General features: G+C 44.8%; 1 protein-coding gene across 1 annotated transcript; it reads left to right on the forward strand.

The window, feature by feature from the left end:
* Positions 1-6,029: 6,029 nt before the first annotated feature.
* Positions 6,030-9,331, forward strand: LOC123400153 (peptidyl-prolyl cis-trans isomerase CYP21-1). Its single transcript, XM_045094569.1, has 7 exons — positions 6,030-6,302; positions 6,647-6,722; positions 6,853-6,900; positions 7,573-7,596; positions 7,685-7,867; positions 8,740-8,815; positions 8,895-9,331. Exons 1-7 carry the CDS (start codon positions 6,225-6,227, stop codon positions 9,058-9,060), a joined length of 651 nt encoding a protein of 216 aa, XP_044950504.1. The 5' UTR covers positions 6,030-6,224; the 3' UTR covers positions 9,061-9,331.
* The last annotated feature ends 9,588 nt before the right edge of the window (positions 9,332-18,919 follow it).

The following is an 18,919-nucleotide window of genomic DNA, read 5'->3' on the forward strand; positions in this document are numbered from 1 at the left end:
GCATCAAAAAGCACATTAGAAGCTTGAGCATTGAGATAAGAGTTTTTCTCATCCTCTAAAGATATACTTTGAGAATCCTTTGGAGGAGAAAAACCCATATCTACAATTCGCTCTAAATTTGGGTCCATGACCCTAAAGTGATTAAGCATGCGAATTACCCAAACATCAAAATTTGTGCCATCGAAGCTAAGAGTGTCAGTGAATCCTAAACCCCTAGTCGACATCCTTACTCTCTAGGTGGTTAAACCTGATAAAGAGAAACCTCGCTCTGATACCAATTGAAAAGGACGTGGATGTCGCCTAGAGGGGGGGGGGTGAATAGGCGCTTTAAAATAGTTAAGGTTTAGGCTTGAACAAATGCGGAATAAAACTAACGTTTAATATGTCAAGCACAAAACCTACAAACAACTAGGCTCACCTATGTGCACCAACAACTTATGCTAAGCAAGATAAACAACTAAGTGATAGCAAGATATATTACAATAAACAATATGTCTATCACAAAGTAAAGTGCATAAGTAAAGGGTTCGGGTAAGAGATAACCGAGGCACGGGGAGACGATGATGTATCCCGAAGTTCACACCCTTGCGGATGCTAATCTCCGTTAGAGCGGTGTGGAGGCACAATGCTCTCCAAGATGCCACTAAGGCCACCGTAATCTCCTCACGCCCTCGCACAATGCAAGATACCGTGATTCCACTAAGGGACCCTTGAGGGCGGTCACCGAACCCGTACAAATGGCAACCCTTGGGGGCGGTCACCGAACCCGTACACGTGGCAACCCTTGGGGGCGGTTACCGGTACCCGTACAAATTGCTCGGGGCAATCTCCACAACCTAATTGGAGACCCCGACGCTTCCCGGAGCTTCACACCACAATGATTGAGCTCCGAGACACCACCAAGCTTCTAGGACGCCAAAGCATCCACGAAGAACAATATCAAGGGTACTAAGTACCAAAGGTAGCAAGCTTCTCAACTTCTCACTTCCACATATCACCGTGGAGAACTCAAACCGATGCAACTAATGCAATGGCAAGAACACACGAAGTGGTCAAGTCCCTCACACTCAAATCCCTTCACAACAACAAAAGCTATGGAGAAATATGAGAGGAAGAACAAGGAGCTCATAAAGAACTCCAAGATCAAGATCCAAGGGGTTCCCCTCACATAGAGGAGAAAGTGATTGGTGGAGATGTGGATCTAGATCTCCTCTCTCTTTTCCCTCAAGAACAAGCAAGAATCATTGCAGGGATTGAGAGTAATCAAGCTCTAAGAATGTCAACAATGGAGATAGAATAAGAGCTCAACGGATGGATAAGACCAAGGGGGAAGAAGACCCCCTTTATATAGTGGGGGAAGGAATCACACCGTTACCCCCACTTTCTGCCCGAGCTGCAGCGGTACTACCGCTGGCACTCCAGCGGTACTACCGCCAGCTAGCGGTACCACCGCTGGCTGCAGTGGTACTACCGCTGGCACTCCAGCGGTACTACCGCTGGGCCCCTGGTAGTGCAACGGCACTACCACCGCCAAGAAAGTCTTCGCAAAAAGGTCCGTCCACGAACAACCGCTGGGCAGGCGGTACTAAGCTCCTGGAGCGGTACTACCGCTGACCAGGGGCGGTACTACCGCCAGCCAGCGGTACTACCACTTGTGCCAGCGGTACTACCGCCAACTCTAGCGGTACTACCGCTAGGTCCAGTGGTACTACCGCTCGCCACTGAAACAGCCATAACTTTCGCATACGAGCTCCGAATCGAGCAAACCCAAGCTTGTTGGATTCAGGACGACAAGGGCTATGCAAATCTTAAGACCATGCGGTTATGAAAATGCCAATGATATAAAGATGTGAGTCCTCTAAGAATGAAGAACCGGCAATAACTCCAACATCGAAAACATCATAGTAGTTGCATATGGACTCCGTTTTCGATGAACTCGAGCTTGTCATGAAGATGACCATAAGCTCTAAAACTCACAAAGAGAAACACCCAATAAGAACCAAGAAGTATGATGCAAGGATGCAAATGGTTTGAGCTCTCAACGAACGATACGATCAAGCTACTCACTTGAGAGCCCCCCTTGATAGAATCAGCAATCTATCCTAACCAGAAAACCTATCAAGGGCAAACATATACCTTGCACCTCATCCTCTTGAGCTAGATGATGATGATCTTGGTTTCCTCAAGATGGACCACCTTTCTTGATTGTGTTGGCTTGATGAAGACTAGTTGATTGCTCCCCCATACTCACTATGGGTGAGCCACTCTTCAGCATATCTTCACAAGTCCGTTGCCACCATAATGGACGGCAAGCTTCAAGCATGCTATCTTCGTGCTGATCCACTTGAACTTGCACACCACAATCTTGATGACGATCACAACTTGACGTCATACTCCATGGGTTGTATGAGATCTTCCCTTTGACACAAGCCCATGGAAACACACCTAACCCCCACATAGAACTCTCACGAAGACCATGGGTTAGTACACAAACACGTAATGGACAATGCTTACCATACCATGGGATCACTTGATCCCTCTCGGTACATCTTGTACGCTTTGTGTGTTGATCATCTTGATTTACTCTTTGTCTGAGATCTTGATCAACCATGTGTCTCTATGACCATTCTTTGGATAATACCTTGAATACCATCTTGGTCATCATATAAACTCCTTGAACCCAACAGATGGACTTCAAGAAGTGCCTATGGACAAATCCATACCATGGGATCACTTGATCCCTCTCGGTACATCTTGTACGCTTTGTGTGTTGATCATCTTGATTTACTCTTTGTCTGAGATCTTGATCAACCATGTGTCTCTATGACCATTCTTTGGATAATGCCTTGAATACCATCTTGGTCATCATATAAACTCCTTGAACCCAACAGATGGACTTCAAGAAGTGCCCATGGACAAATCCTATAAATGTAACTTAAGGCAACCATTAGTCCATAGGAATTGTCATCAAGTACCAAAACCACATATGGAGATATATGCTCCAACACCAACTATCAAAGACAATCTGAATAATAAGCAATTGTTAAAAAAACAACCGTTGAAGTTAAACGTAATTAGATAGGAAGTCACATTTGATTCATGACCATCAAGCTGAAAGTGACACTGGTAAAGCTGAGTCACCATGAAGAGAAACAACCAATGTGAACCTCACGTTGTAAGATAAATAGGATGAGTCGTGTGCTGATTGCAAAAGTTTATACTTCTAACCAAATGACCATCCTTCATGAATAGATGCAAATATAGTAACAGAAAAGTGAAGTAAGGTCAAAATTTGTAAGCTACTAAGGGCATAGGCAAATCTCACAATCCATCTTCCACTGCTTGAAGAAATCAACCTAAAGCACCCACAAAGATAAAGGCCATTATGGCGTCGGATGAATAGGGGTAACTGTACCATCACACTAATTATATCATGCAAAACAATGTCTTCCCATGGTCATGCATAATACATCAGACTAATCAATGTTACTGACCTGAAGTCAGTCAAGTCATAGTTAATACATAGCAAAATCACAGATGATAATTATATTCCAGGAAGTGCAAATAAACCGTGTTCTCCACTGAACCAAAGCCACTCAAGCCATGAGTAAAACCATTCCCAATTGCATAAGCACCAAAAGAGGCGATCGATTTTACTCACCTTGATTGGGATGATTAACCCTTCTCGACATCAGTGATCATGATGTATCGGGTTAGGAAAATTCATGGGGTTTTCCCAAAATAAAATAAAACAAGCCTAGTAGTAAAAAAGAAATCATAAGAATTCAAGCCTATTAGACAAACAGGATGGCATGTGAACAAAGAGACAGAACAAACCCTACATGCCTCATTTTTTTTCCTACTAAAAAAATGTTAAGCGTATCCAGTATCCACATCCAGAAAATTCATAGAAGCAATAAAGCGAAGATGAACAATAAATTGAATCTGCAAAATTCATGTCGAAACACATATACTTCCCCCGAGAGCAAAAATGTGTAATGTTAGAAAAGGGAGTTAAATAAAATGTATGTAAATCCGCATCCACAAAATTCATAAAAGAAATGAAGCAAAGATGAGCGACAAATTTAATCTGCAGAATTTATGTCGAAACACATACTTTCCCCGAGACCAGGAAAGCTAGAGCGCAACACACACACACAGACATTGAAGCAAGCAAATTACTTTGGTTGAATCCATTCCTTCGCATATATGGCATAAAGGCATCTAGAGAAGGAAAAAACTTGATGTTAGTTTACCTTGCCAAGCTCATCAAATCCATCTAAATGAATAAGAAGCTCCATCAGTGTCCGCTGCATCTCCGCTGCATCTCATGGTCGTTACTGGTTCCCTCACTAAAACTTCTCTCACCAATTGCAACAAGAGAGCTTGTATGTGGAGGCCTTGTTGCTGCCGGTCATGTACTAATGTGTGCTCTGCTCTGTACGATCCGGTGGTTTTCATGCTGCTGCTTGCTGTATATATAGGACAGTAGTGGAACACGTGCAGGAAACGGTCTTTACCACTTCAACTTGTAGGAATAAAGTGGATCCTAATTAAAGACATTTGTTGTCCAATTGAACTTGGGGTGTCTCAGGCAATAAATATCACAATTGCAGACCCCTCATGCATGCAATTAAGAGACGAGCATGCGAAGCATCGGTTTATCTGCTTAAATTAGTTGAATCAAAAGCACAAAAAACTCAACATCATAACCATGACCTTTTAGAACAAGGATGAGCTTACAACAATTATGTCCAGGAAAAGACAATTCGGATGCATGAGGTCAATGATAGATATGCACAAATAATAAGAATTACCCAAAGAATGGAGAAGCATGTAAAGCATCTCAAATTCAAGGCAGACCTTACCGTAAAGTAAGAAGAAGAAGAAAAACAAGGCATGTCATCGGTGAATCTAGCAAACAGCGAACTGAACGTGAGAGGTCGCAGTGCCGACGAGCGAGGGTATCATGCCGCCGTAGAGTCCCTCCCACCCCTCGTTCTTCACCACCTACTACAACAGAAGAGAAGGTTGAAAAACGTCAGGATGCCCCACTCTTCAAAGTAGCCGATGGCAAGACAAAATAAAATGATTCAGGTTGCCTCTGGTGGATCTCCTCATACCTGTCAGCTACCCCTCCATGACTCATGTACAAGGTGGGCCGTTGGCTATCCTGTGGGGAGAAGAGGGGAGGGGCAGAGGACCGCTTGCGGAGGAGGACGAACGTGCGGCGGTGACGATGTGCTCCGTCTGGCGGTCCTCCCATCGATGGAGGGCGTGTGAGATCTGAGCCTGCATGGCTGCATCGGATTTGTACCAGCTGCTCGATCTCGGCCGCGCTCCTCTCCATGCTCCGCCGCCTCCGCCTCCGCGGCCACTCCTCCTTCTTCGTCCTCGCCGACCCGGCCCCCTCTGACCCCTCATCCCCCACCAACCTCTCGCGCCTCTCCCAGGGCCTCCTCGCGCGCACGACCTGCTCTTCGCCCCGCGCGCTCCTCTTCACCGCCACCCCCGCCTCCCCCACCCCCGATGCGCTCACGCTCGCCGAGCCCCTCCTGGCCGACCTCGACGCCTTCGTCGCCGCCATGGACGAGATCTCCGGCGGGGCCTTCCTCCGCGCAGTGTCGAGCGGCGCGGGGCGTGTCCCACTCGCGGAGGGCCGGCGGGGAGGGAGAGGGCGCGGCGACGAAGAGGGCCGGCGGCGGCACCGAGCGGCGCGGGGGCGTGTGCGGCGGCGGGGGGCTGCGCGAGAGGAGCGGTTCGCCCTCGAGGAAGGGGTCGGGGTGAGTGGGGATGGGGGGATGCCATCGTGGGTTCACACGAATACGAGTACGAGGAGGGTGGGGGGAGCAGCAGCGAACGAGGGGGTGGAAGAAATCGATGGAAGGTTTAGCGCTAAAGGGGGATCGCTGGTCGAACCATCACGACGACGACAGATCCCCTTTAATAGTAGAGATTTGCATATCATTTCTGGATGGACCGTTCCTTTACTTTGCGGGCTAGGGCCTTCACCCGGCTCATCGGCCCACGCAAGTGTACTACAGTGTACTCGGGAACCTGCAGAAGTCTAGGCCTGTTCTACCGAAGCGGAGGAGGGGTGTGTCTCTGCTCCGTCGCCGATCTCGCCTCCGCCGCGAATCCCCCACCGGAAACGGCGAGCAGATTCGCGCCGGGCTCGCGGCGATCTTTGATGAGATAAGCCCCCGGCCACCTCGGGGTTCGCGATGCTGCGGAAGGCGGCCGTCGGGTTCCTCGCCTGCGTCGTGCTCTACCTCGCCTTCTCCTCCTACCTCCGTAGCCAGGTACGGCTCCCGCACCTCCCCATTCCGGGAGCTTCCAATGGTTGGTATGGTTCGGTTGTGCCGTACAAACAGGCCTGAATCTGGTGCGGCCGTCCCGTGCTCCGTCGTAGTTCAGAAGTGTCGATAAGGCGGAATCGGACTAGATCTCCCTGCTCCATTCTCAATGTGTATGTCTATACGTAGTGCAATTCTTGCCTTGTTCGGTAGCGGCTTCGTGATGCGGAACTTTTTTCCGTTTCATGATTACCATGGTTGCCTTGTTGGTAGCGGTGACTAGCGAGGTGATGAGCCGATGACTCAGGATTGCAAAACATTTACCATTTTTAACTTTTCATGTTGGACAGAGGGCTGCATATGTTCTGTTACCAGCAGTTACTCACAGGGTATACCTGGACGTGGAAATTGATGGCCAAAATATAGGTATATCTTTCTCTCATAACATCCTTCTTCTTCTGATGTCGCGCTGGAACTTGCATTGTAACACCACATATTAATGATCTTAACAACCATCTTCTGGCTGCCCTAATTCTTGTGTGGCCTGTTGTTACAGGTAGAATTGTCATCGGTCTTTATGGGGAAGTTGTGCCAAAAACAGTTGGTATTTTCACGCCCTCTTTCTCTCTTCCTCCTAATGCTTTTATTTTCCTATTGAAGCGTATAACTCTATGGGGATAACGACCTAGTCAAACTGTCAAAGATTGCACGATTATCCTGTTGTGAAATTATATCTTCGCAGAAAAAGCTATCTGTGATGTGGTCTTGTGCTCCTTTTTAGATCCTATAAGATAGGGAAAACTGGAAATTCATTGGATGTTTATAGTTCTCAGTAGTTTAGTGGAGGAAGACTGATGTGAAATGATGCATGCCCAAGGTTTACGAGTTGATGAGTCGTTCTGAGGTTGAGACTCATAGACGAAGCGTGACTAATTGACACTAGTCGACACTGAAGTTGCGACTCATGGACTAGTCAACACTGAACTGTAGTCAGTCCTGGAGTTGAGACTCGTAGACTAGTCTTGACTGGTCCTTGGACTCTTAATCCATGTGCATGCCTATACCTTGTCTGCCTGTTTGCAATTTTTCATTCCATTTTGTTAAGATGTCTGTGGTTGTTAGTAAGGAAAAAGGGGCATCGACTGATGAACTATCCTAACTGTCTTCTAGCCTTCAAATATCTTGCCAATGGAACTATTTAGTAATATACAGGAATATTATCTTTCCTTTATGAAGTTTATTTTGTACTAATAATTTTTATTCCTTGATTTTGCAGAAAATTTCAGAGCCCTTTGTACAGGTATTGTTCTTCCTTGAATTGTTTGCATGTTGTCTTCTTTGAATTGCCTGAGATGATTTTTCATATTGTACTTTGTTCATTATTGCAGGTGAAAAGGGTGATGGGCCCAAGGGTAAACCTCTTCACTATAAAGGAACACCGTTTCATCGAATCATCCCAGGTTTCATGATTCAGGGTGGTGACATAGTTAGAGGTGATGGGAAATCAAGCGAGTCTATATATGGAGGCACCTTCCCAGATGAGAATTTCAGTGTGAAACACACACATCCAGGTCAGATGTGCAACCAGGAATTCCTATTTTCTGTTCAGTTTTAACTTTGCCTTTAGTTACATACCAACTTAGTAACGCGCTTACCTTCTAGGAATACAACTCTCATCTATTTTGTGTAGCCCACTGGCTAAGTTCCTACATAGGCTATTTTTTGTTTCGTTCAGGCCTCCATAGGTACTGGTGTATTGTATGAGGTTTGCATGGATGATGTCAAAGCGAACTATTTGTTTGAGATTATCTCAGATAAATATTACCTTCAGAACTCCCTCATACTTTTAGTATTAAAAGCAAATGTGTTTGAGATTGTTTTAGATAAATATTAAATGTATCAAAGAAAAAAAATGCCGTCTCCTTAGCTGTGGCGACTGTTTTCCCAGCCTTAAGCCGATAGCAGATTGAACTGATCAGGCCTTGGTGCATCATTGTAGCCGGTAAACACTACATCTGGCGACGAAACAAGTTCCAGTGAGACAGTAGCGTAAAGCCTTGATCGTTGAGAGCCGCATGTATTGTCCACTAAGCACCTTTGGGTGTGCTAACGCACTAGTACGCCTGCAAAATCCTTTTTTCTCCTATAATGTCTCATCTCTCATACGGCAAGATTGACCAGTACATTACAAAATTGAAAGTATGCAAAATACACCTAGTGGGGTTTGTCAGTGTTAACATGTTCTTAAAAGCTACATTCTGACCTAGTTGAGTACTGAAAATAGAGCTGGAAGTGGATGTATATATGCTTGTGTGCATCACTACACTCTGTTACGTGGTGTTTGTTCTTAAATATTCTTTCGGCATGTTCTGCCTTGTTTTAAATACCTCATAATTTGAATACCCTGTTTCTGAAGTTGGAGCTCTACCTTGTAATCTTACAGGTGTTGTTGCTATGGCAAATTCTGGAACTGATTCCAACGGATCCCAGTTCTACATAACCACAATCAAGACAGGCTGGTAAGTTCGATTACACCATATGTCTGCACTCAACTTGGCATTGACCAACCTGCGACTTCTGAAATGGCAAGCGCTACAGGTTGGATGGGGAGCATGTAGTCTTTGGCAGGGTGATTCAGGGAATGGATTATGTCTACGCCATCGAAGGGGGCGCAGGGACGTACAGCGGCAAGCCCAGGAAGAAGGTGCTGATCACTGACTCTGGTGAGATACCCAAGGAGAAATGGGATGAGGAAATTCAGTAGGCTGCTTGGTCTGCTCTGTTGTCTATGGATTTGACACCACTCTTTCGTGACCTGTTTTCTTCGCACACCAGCCGTGCTTCGGGCAGGCTTCTGAATGTTGTACAGTGTAGTCAGCTTATCGCATGCCAAGACCTACTTGCATATGATCTAGTAGTGTTTTCCATGTTACGCTAGGGATTTTTGTTGCTGGATCTACCTACCCCCTAGCATAGTATGCAGTAAGTTGCCAAACTGATGGCTAGAGTCCATTGAAGAACCAGTGATTCGACCACATCACCCTTGTTTGGCTCTGAAATGTTTTTTTTTTTCAGACACTACTTCTACCAAATTTGAGTTCAGAACCACATACTCCCATCATTTTAGTTCGACATTTGACTTTAGATCTGCTTGACGTAAGTTTACCTAAACAAGATATTCACAAAGATGGACTTTTGGCGGCACAATGTTCATATGTACCATATGCCACAGATGGTAGTACGTCGGAGGCAATGACAATGAGGGATGGTTTGCTGCTCGCTAATTCTCTTGGATGCAATGTGGTAGAAGCAGAATATTTTTTCACGGGTACACTTCAATGATGGTACTGGACGACGGCTATCGATGCAGAATGTTTAGATACCGCAACTTTAATAGGGAAGATCAAATTCAAACACTGCAGTAGAGAAATTAACGGTGTTGCTCATGAGTCATGAGGTACCTAACCATAGTTATTGCTCATGAGTCATGAGGTACCTAACCATAGTTATTTGAATAAAACTTCTTGTTCGGTGGTCTGATGATCCCCCGGACTGGATTATTTCATGTTTGACAAACGATGTAACTATAATTTGATTAAATAAAGCTACCCATGATGGTATTTATGTGAAGTCATTGAATGGGATGTCCATGGATGTTAAAACTGCTGAACAATGAAGCACAAGAGTACGAATAGATCATCATCACTATGTCAATATTCCAGCTAAAAAACAATTGAAGAAGTTACATCACCACTATGTCAATATTCCAGCTAAAAACCAATTGAAGAAGTTACATCCGAACTAAACACAGAACATTCTGGAACTCTATGAACCTAAAATCTCATACACTAGATCCCCTTATTGGAAGGGAACTTTTGGAACCTTGGTGTATATACATCCTATATGCCAAAGAAATTTAGCAAATCAACAAAAAGTTTAAAAATTATGAAAACAATTTTGAAATAAACTTGACCTTCCATTATATTTGTAAAAAAATCCACAAAACTAAAATTACAATTTGATTTCATTTTAGAAAAGACAAATTTTCGGTCAAAATAATGTGAATAGTGACCTATAATAGCAAATAAATTTTGTCTTTTTTATCCAGAAGTTAATGTTGACTTCTTTTCGTGAAAATTTATATACTAATGCAAAACAAAGTCAAGTTTAATCTAAAAATACTTCAGAGCTATTTTGACCACAAAAATCCTCATATAGGATGCATATACAACCAGGAACAAAAGTGTATGCCCCCTCTTATTGGGTTATTTAAAGGGTGCCAGCAACGGATAATAAAAACGAGCAAATGACTAAGAGCACGCTTGCATATTATATTTTCAACCCTAGAACATGTTATTTTGAAAAAAATATTTATGGAATGAATACATATCGCTAAAAGGCTTATTTTCGCATGCATTGCAAATTTCCATCATTGTGTGAGTTTTGACCAGGCTAGTTTGGCAAAATGAAATATACATACCTACCTAAACATGCAAATGAAATATACATACCTACCTAAACATGCATTTCTAGAACAGATAGATGTTATTGTAAAATTTAAATAAAACAAATCTAAATTAATCATTGTACTTTGAATTATTTTCTATACCAAACAAATGAGTAGTTGTGATACTCCAGTTCTAAAATTATAATTGTAAATGTACAAACAAATATTAAAGTTTGTCTTAAATACAAATATATTAGTCAATTTCATATTTTGGATTATTGTTTTACAAAATAAACATGAATACATATCGTAGTCTGAACTCAGAAGATTTTTTGACGAGGGGGTGATTTGAATTGAATTCAGAAGGCGGTGTCCCAGTTTTACTCCGCATATAAGATTTGTGTCGAGTCAAACTTTGCAAAGTTTGACCAAAATTATGCTAAAAACTATCAACATCTACAATACCAAATATATATAATATGAAACTACATTCTGTAACTAATTTAATGATATTGATCTGATATTGTGAATGTTAATATTTTTTCTATAAGTTTGGTCAAATTAGAGGTATTTTGACTTCAAATAGAATTTGTATGCATACTAAAAAATACTAGAGGGAGTACAAAATGAACTCAAAAGATTTTTTGACGAGGGGTTGATTTGAACTGAATTGAGAAGGCGGTGTCCCAATTTTGATGATTATATCAGATTTCCCTTACTTGGTAGTGGTATAGCACAATAAAATATATTGGACATAAAATAAAACTGAAAGAGTGCACAGGGAGTCAGAGTCAGGTATTTCAGAGTCCGAGACAACCATCTTTACTCGGTGGACAAATGACATGAGCTCTGTAGTCAACAGCAAGATGGTTGAGAAGAGGAACTCGTACTCTATGTAGAAATGTCTGACTGGAGCAGGAACTTTAATAGGGAAGATCAAATTCAAACACTGAGTAGAGAAATTAACGGTGCTGCTCATGAGTCATGAGGTACATAACCATAGTTATTTGAATAAAACTTCTTGTTCGATGGTCTGATGATCCCTCGGACTGGATTATTCCATGTTTGACAAACGATGTAACTATAATTTGATTAAGTAAAGCTACCCATGATTATATTTATGTGAAGTCATTCAATGGGATGTCTATGGGTGTTAAAACTACTGAACAATGAAGCACAAGAGTACTAATAGATCATCACCACTTTTTCAACATTCCAGCTAAAAACCAATTGAAAAAGTTACACCCGAACTAAACAGAGAACATTCTAGAATTCTATATATGAACCTAAAATCTCATACACTAGATCCCCTTATTGGGTTATCTGAAGGGTGCTAGCAATGGACAATATAAATGAGCAAATGACTAAGAGCACACTTGCATATTATATTTTCAACCCTAGAACATGTTACTTTGAAAACTATATTTATGGAATGATGAACTAAAGGACTTATTGTCACGTGCATTGCAAATTTCCATCATTGTGTGAGTTTTGACCAGGCTAGTTTGGCAAAATGAAATATACATACCTACCTAAACATGCGTTTTTAGAACAAATAGATGTTATTGTAAAATATAAATAAAACAACCTAAATTAATCATTGTACTTTGGATTATTGTCTATACCAAACAAATGAGTAGTTGTGATACTCCAGTTCTAAAATTATAATTGTAAATGTACAAACAAACATTAAAGTTTGTATTAAATACAAATATATTAGTCAATTTCTTATTTTGGATTATTGTTTTACTCCCTCTGGTCCTTTTTACTCCGCACATAAGATTTGTGTCGAGTCAAACTTTGCAAAGTTTGATCAAAATTATGTTCAAAATATCAACATCTACAATACCAAATATATATAATATGAAACTCCATTCTATAATGAATATAATGATATTGATTTGATATTGTGAGTGTTAATACTTGTTTCTATAAGTTTGGTCAAATTAGAAGTATTTTGACTTCAGATAGAACTTATGTGCATACTAAAATAGACCGGAGGGAGTATAAAATAAACATGAATACATATTGTAGTATGAACTCAGAAGATTTTTTAACGAGGGGGTGATTTGAGCTGAATTCAGAAGGCGGTGTCCCAGTTTTGATGATTATATCGGATTTCCCTAACCTGGTGGTGCTATATAGTACAATAAGATATATTGGACATAAAATAAAATTGAAAGAGTGCACAGGGAGTCAGAGTCAGGTCCTTCACAGTCTGAGACAACCATCTTTACTCGGTGGACAAATGACACGAGCTCTGAAGTCAATAACTAGATGGTCGAGGAGAGGAACTCTTACTATGTGTTTTTTAAATGGCAGTTATCCTGTTCATTAAGAAGAAAAAAGTTGCTAGTTAATTAGAAAAAACCTAGCGAAAATCAGGTTATCCAGTTAATTATGGAAAATTAGGCAAAAATCGTTACAATCGTTGAGCAGCACACATAAAAAAGTCCACGCACACCATTTCAAAGAGGGTTTCGACGAGACAACACACATGTGTCATCGTCATCATTCCTCTCCTAGAGGTGTCCTCGCCATCCCTACACTCTGAGCAAACGACTCCGACTCCACCGTAGGCGATCGTCGACTTAACCCACACTGAAGACGACACGTGAAGCTGCATGAAGATCTATGTCAAAATCTCAACCACCCATGTCAATACGACGCAACTCCGACTCCGACGAAGAATTCTATAGGACAAAACTAGGCACGGCTGGTGCCACAGGAGATCACTGAACGGGCTACCTGCAGCAAGTCATCGTATACCACAGGGCCCTGTCGCTGCAGCTTCAACTTCATAGCAACAAACAAACCGAGACAAAACCGTGGACACGCTGAAGAAGAGCCGACTACCGCAATCATTGCCGCGTTGCCCACATCACTCCCACCATCATCGTTGCCCCAAAAGCCTGGATGCCACACCCGCCGCCGACCGCCAACCACCGGTCCCGCTCGCCGACGCCAAGCTCCCAAGACGAAGCCCTCAACATGGAATATGATGCCAAGGTGCCGCCATCGTCAGATCATAGATCAAGGTTTCCCTCAGAGTGGCCGAACTAGCCAGATCCGCGCAGGAGGGGTGGGAGAACGAAGCAACGATGCCTCCAAGAAGGTCAACAACGACCACAGCCGCCGCCATCGCTGGTCACGACACAAGGCCAAGACATGGTTTTCACCCAGCTCCACACCACCTCAACCGCACATCATCCCGCATTGGCATCGACAAGCCCACCAAACATCCCCACCATCGAAGCTACCCATGAACGAAGAAGCACCAGGATCCGTCACAGCCAGCCGCACCATGCAGAGACCGTCGACGGCCGGACACCGGATCTGCATGACACGCCACCGGAACACACTTCCTCGTAACCATGGGCCTCCGATACGCGCACCCCAGGGGTGTCCACGCGATGCCAGACCGCACAGACACACACCGGTCGCGCCCTTCGCGGTCGAAGCCGCTGCTCGAGCGCTAAACAGGTCACTCAAGCCCCTCCACCTGTAGTCCTCCACCACGCCGGGATGCCGAGATGACGGAGCAGCAACAACCTTCCCTCGCCTCGCCATGCGACCTCACTGCAGCACAATCTTGCCGCCAGACTCCCAAAGCCGCTGCCCGAGTGCCGTACAAGCCGCTGGAGCCCCTCCACCATGCGCTCCACGCTGGACCCTCCCGTCGTAGCTCCACACTAGATGAACCTCCCGCGCATGCCATCGCAGGACACGGATCTCGCTAGCGGATGCGCCATCTCAGCCGCGCCTCACCGCACCTAGCCGATGCGAGCCACCGTCGTGCCGTCCCCACTTCTTGGCCATCGGATATGAGCCAGCCGGCGTTCAAGCCGAGCCCGCACACCCGCCGGAGTCTTGCGGGCCTCACCCTTGCCAAACCCGCACCAGACCAGATCGGCCCAAGCACGGGCCACCACCCCACATCGTCAGGGCGCTGCAGCAGGCCGTCCCCGCTGGCACGCCACGAGATCCGGGCGCAAGGCCCCCAGATCCACCGCCCCACCGGAGAAGATGAGCTCGAGTCCACCGGCGCCGAGATTGCGGCGACCACACGCCGTTGCTACACAAGCCAGCCACCGCCGCCGCAGCGAGGAGGAAGCCCCGCCGCCACCGCTGTCACACGGGCTTTGCCCAGTGGCCCATTCCAGCGGCGGCAAAGGGGGGGGGAGACAACGGAGAAGCGGCTGTCGCTGGTGGCTTGGGTCGCCGCTCGTGTCGCTCGTGAGGAGCAACGAGGGGGCCTTCTTTCTTGTTGTTGCACTGGTTCTCCTACTATGTGTAGGAATGTGAGACTGGAGGAGGAACCGTGTACTCCTCATGCATCGACGGATATCTCAGCTTCATGGTTCAGAACACGAACCATTGTTTCTCACTTGAGCATAGATCAACTTAATATTACCCATCAAATTGATACTACCCATTGTATTCTATAAAACTTAATACTACCCTGTTGGGGGAACGTCGCATGGTAAACAAAAAATTTCCTACGCGCACGAAGACCTATCATGGTGATGTCCATCTACGAGGGGGATTTCAGATCTATGTACCCTTGTAGATCGCACAACAGGAAGCGTTAATAAACGCGGTTGATGTAGTGGAACGTGCTCACGTCCCTCGATCCGCCCCGTGAACCGTCCAACGAACCGTCCCGCGATTCGTCCCACGATCTGCTCCGATCTAGTGCCGAACGGACGGCACCTCCGCGTTCAGCACACGTACAGCTCAACGATGATCTCGGCCTTCTTGATCCAGCAAGAGAGACAGAGAGGTAGATGAGTTCTCCGGTAGCGTGAGGGTGCTCCGGAGGTTGGTGGTGATCTATCTCAGCAGGGCTCCGCCTGAGCTCCGCAGAAATACGATCTAGAGGAAAAACCGTGGAGGTATGTGGTCGGGCTGCCGTGGCAAAGTTGTCTCAAATCGGCCCTAATACCTCAGTATATATAGGAGGGAGGGGAGGGACCTTGCCTTGAGGCTCAAGGAGCCCCAAGGGGTCGGCCGAAGTGGGGGGAGGAGGATTCCTCCTCCAATCCTAGTCCAACTAGGATTGGAAGGTGGAGTCCTTCTCTATTTTCCCACTTCCCCTTTTTTTTCTCTTTGATTTTCTTTCTCTCCTGCGCAGGGGCCTTCTTGGGCCTGCCCACCAGCCCACTAAGGGCTGGTGCAGCACCCCTAAGGCCTATGGGCTTCCCCGGTGTGGGCTGCCCCCCGGTGAACATCCGGAACCCATTCGTCACTCCCCGTGCATTCCCGGTAATGCCGAAAACTTTCCGGTAATCAAATGAGGTCATCCTATATATCAATCTTCGTCTCCGGACCATTCCGGAAACCCTCGTGACGTCCGTGATCTCATCCGGGACAACGAACAACATTCGGTAACCAACCATATAACTCAAATACGCATAAAACATCGTCGAACCTTAAGTGTGCAGACCCTGCGGGTTCGAGAACTATGTAGACATGACTGCTAGCAGTCCCCGGCAATGACACTAGAGAAATGCTGTTGACGAGTTCCTGACTTGATGCCTCCTTGGCAATGGAGCCAGAACTTCTCCCAGTTGCTCAACAATTAGCAATTGTCTTGCAATGGCCCACCATCACGTGGGTTCGCGGCAGTTTTCGAGGGTAGAGTATTCAACCCAAATTTGTTGGTTCGCGTGACAGGAAGTGGAAGAATATTCTCAAGTATTAGCAGCAGAATGTGTCAGATTCAACCACACCTGAAAGATTAGTATCTGCAAGCAAAGTATCAGTAGCAAAGTAGTATGATATCAACGGTGCCAGAAACGATCTGTTGACGGCAGACTCTTCCTAACGATTGTATCAATGGCGCCAGAAGTTGATCGTGGACGGAAAATATTCTTTCCCATCAACGGCGCGAGAAAAAGTATTGTAGCAGGTAGCAGCAGTGTAACGAGTAACAACAGTGGCAAGGAACAACAGTAGTGACAGCAGTAGCAAGTAGCAACAGTAGTAACAGTAGCAGAGCAAAGCAAGTAACATCAGCAGCAACAGTAGTAACAACAGCAGAGCAAAACAAGTAACAACAGCAGTGGCACAAACTCGTAGGCAATGGGTCAGTAATTTGTTTGGATGACATTCATCATGCAACAATTATAACACGGACAGATATGTGGCTAGCTCCCGTTCGTCAATGTGATATAAGCATGCATTCCGTGTGTCATCATACGTGCTTAGGGAAAAGAACTTGCAGCGGCGTCCAAAAGGAAACTACGGGATATTAAGGTTCTCCTTTTAATAAAGAACCGAACAACGCATTAGCACTTGGTGAACACATGAACTCCTCAAACTATGGTCATCACCGGGAGTGGTTCCGGTTATTGTCACTCCGGGGTTGCCGGATATTACACATAGTAGGTAACTACAACTTGCAAGATCGGATTTAAAACACACATATATTGGTGACAACATAATAATTTCAGATCTGAAATCATGGCACTCGGGCCCTAGTAACAAGCATTAAGCAAGGCAAAGTAGTAGCAACATCAATATCAGAACTTAGTGGATACTAGGGATCAATCCGCGTCAAAACTAACTCGATTACATGATAGATCTCATCCTACTAATCACCGCCCAGCGAGCCTACGAATAGATTACTCACGAACGATGAAGAGCTTCATGGAATTGGAGAGGGAAGAAGGTTGATGATGACGATGGCGACGATTTCCCCTCTCCGGAGCCCAAAACGGACTCCAGATCTGCCCTCCAGATGAAGAACAGGATGTGGCGGCGCCTCCGTATCGCAAACGCGACGAAATATTCTCTCTTGATTTTTTCTGGGATGAAAGTGAATTTATAGAGCTGAGTTTGGGGGCGGCAGAGCCATGTGGGCCCCACAAGCTTGGTAGCCACCACCAGGGGGGCGGCGGCTACATGGCTTGTGGCCCACTGGCCCATGCCCTCCGGTGGATCTTTGCGCATGTATTTTTCATATTTTCCAGAAATATTCTCCGTAAATTTTCAGGACGTTCCGAGAACTTTCATTTCTGCACAAAAACAACACGAAGGCAATTCTGCTGAAAACAACGTCAGTCCAGGTTAGTTCCATTCAAATCATGCAAATTAGAGTCCAAAACAAGGGCAAAAGAGTTTGGAAAAGTAGATACGATGGAGACGTATCAACTCCCCAAGCTTAAAACCTTGCTTGTCCTCAAGCAACTCAGTTGACAAGCTGAAAGAGAAAGAAAAACTTTGACAAACTCTGTTTGATCTTGTTGTTGCAACTATGTCTAACTCATAACCAAAATTTCACCAAGATCACAAGTTAACCACATAAGAAAGTGACACAAAGGTCTCACGATAAACTAATATCAATGGCATAATCAGCTAGCGAGCAAATAATAATGAGTTTGAGATACCAACAATTCTATCAAACAAGCATGAAGCAATATGAATAAGTGGTATCTCGCTAGCTCTTTCTGAGACTGCAAAACATAAATGCAGAGCATTTTGAAAGATCAAGGGCTGACTAAACATTGTAATCCATAGCAACGAAGATCCAGTCATAGTCATACTCAATATCAATCAAAAGCAAAACATAAAAATGACAGAGGTGCTCTCTAATTGGTGCTTATACAAGAAGAGGATGACTCAACAGGAAAATAAATAGAAAGGCCCTTCACAGAGGGAAGCATTAATTTGCAGAGGTGCCAGAGCTCAAGCTTTGAAAACAGAGATAATAATTTTGGGTGGCATGCTTTCATTGTCAACGCAATGACCAAGAGTTCTCAATATCTTCCACGCTACTCATGCTATAGGCGGTTCCCAAACAGAAAAGTAAAGTTTTAACTCCCCCATCACCAATCAATCACACTCCACGACGAGCCGAATCCTCGGGTACCGTCCATACTAACATCAATCCGGGGGGGGGGGGGTCTTGTTTTACAGTTATGTTTTCGATTTAAGCGTGGAACTGGGCATTCCAATTACCGGCCCCTTTCTCGTGAATGATAGTGAATAAACACATGTCGAGGATAACACGCCTAACATGGAAGATATCAATAGCCCACTGTCACCACATGAGCGGTTCGGGCATGCAAAACAGATTATTTCTTGAAGGTTTAGAGAATAGCACATGCAAATTTACTTGGAACGGCAGGTAGATACCGCAAATAGGTAGGTATGGTGGACTCTCATGGAAAAA

The sequence above is a fragment of the Hordeum vulgare genome, chromosome 5H, assembly GCF_904849725.1.
Source record: "Hordeum vulgare subsp. vulgare chromosome 5H, MorexV3_pseudomolecules_assembly, whole genome shotgun sequence".
NCBI classification, from domain to species: Eukaryota; Viridiplantae; Streptophyta; class Magnoliopsida; order Poales; family Poaceae; genus Hordeum; species Hordeum vulgare.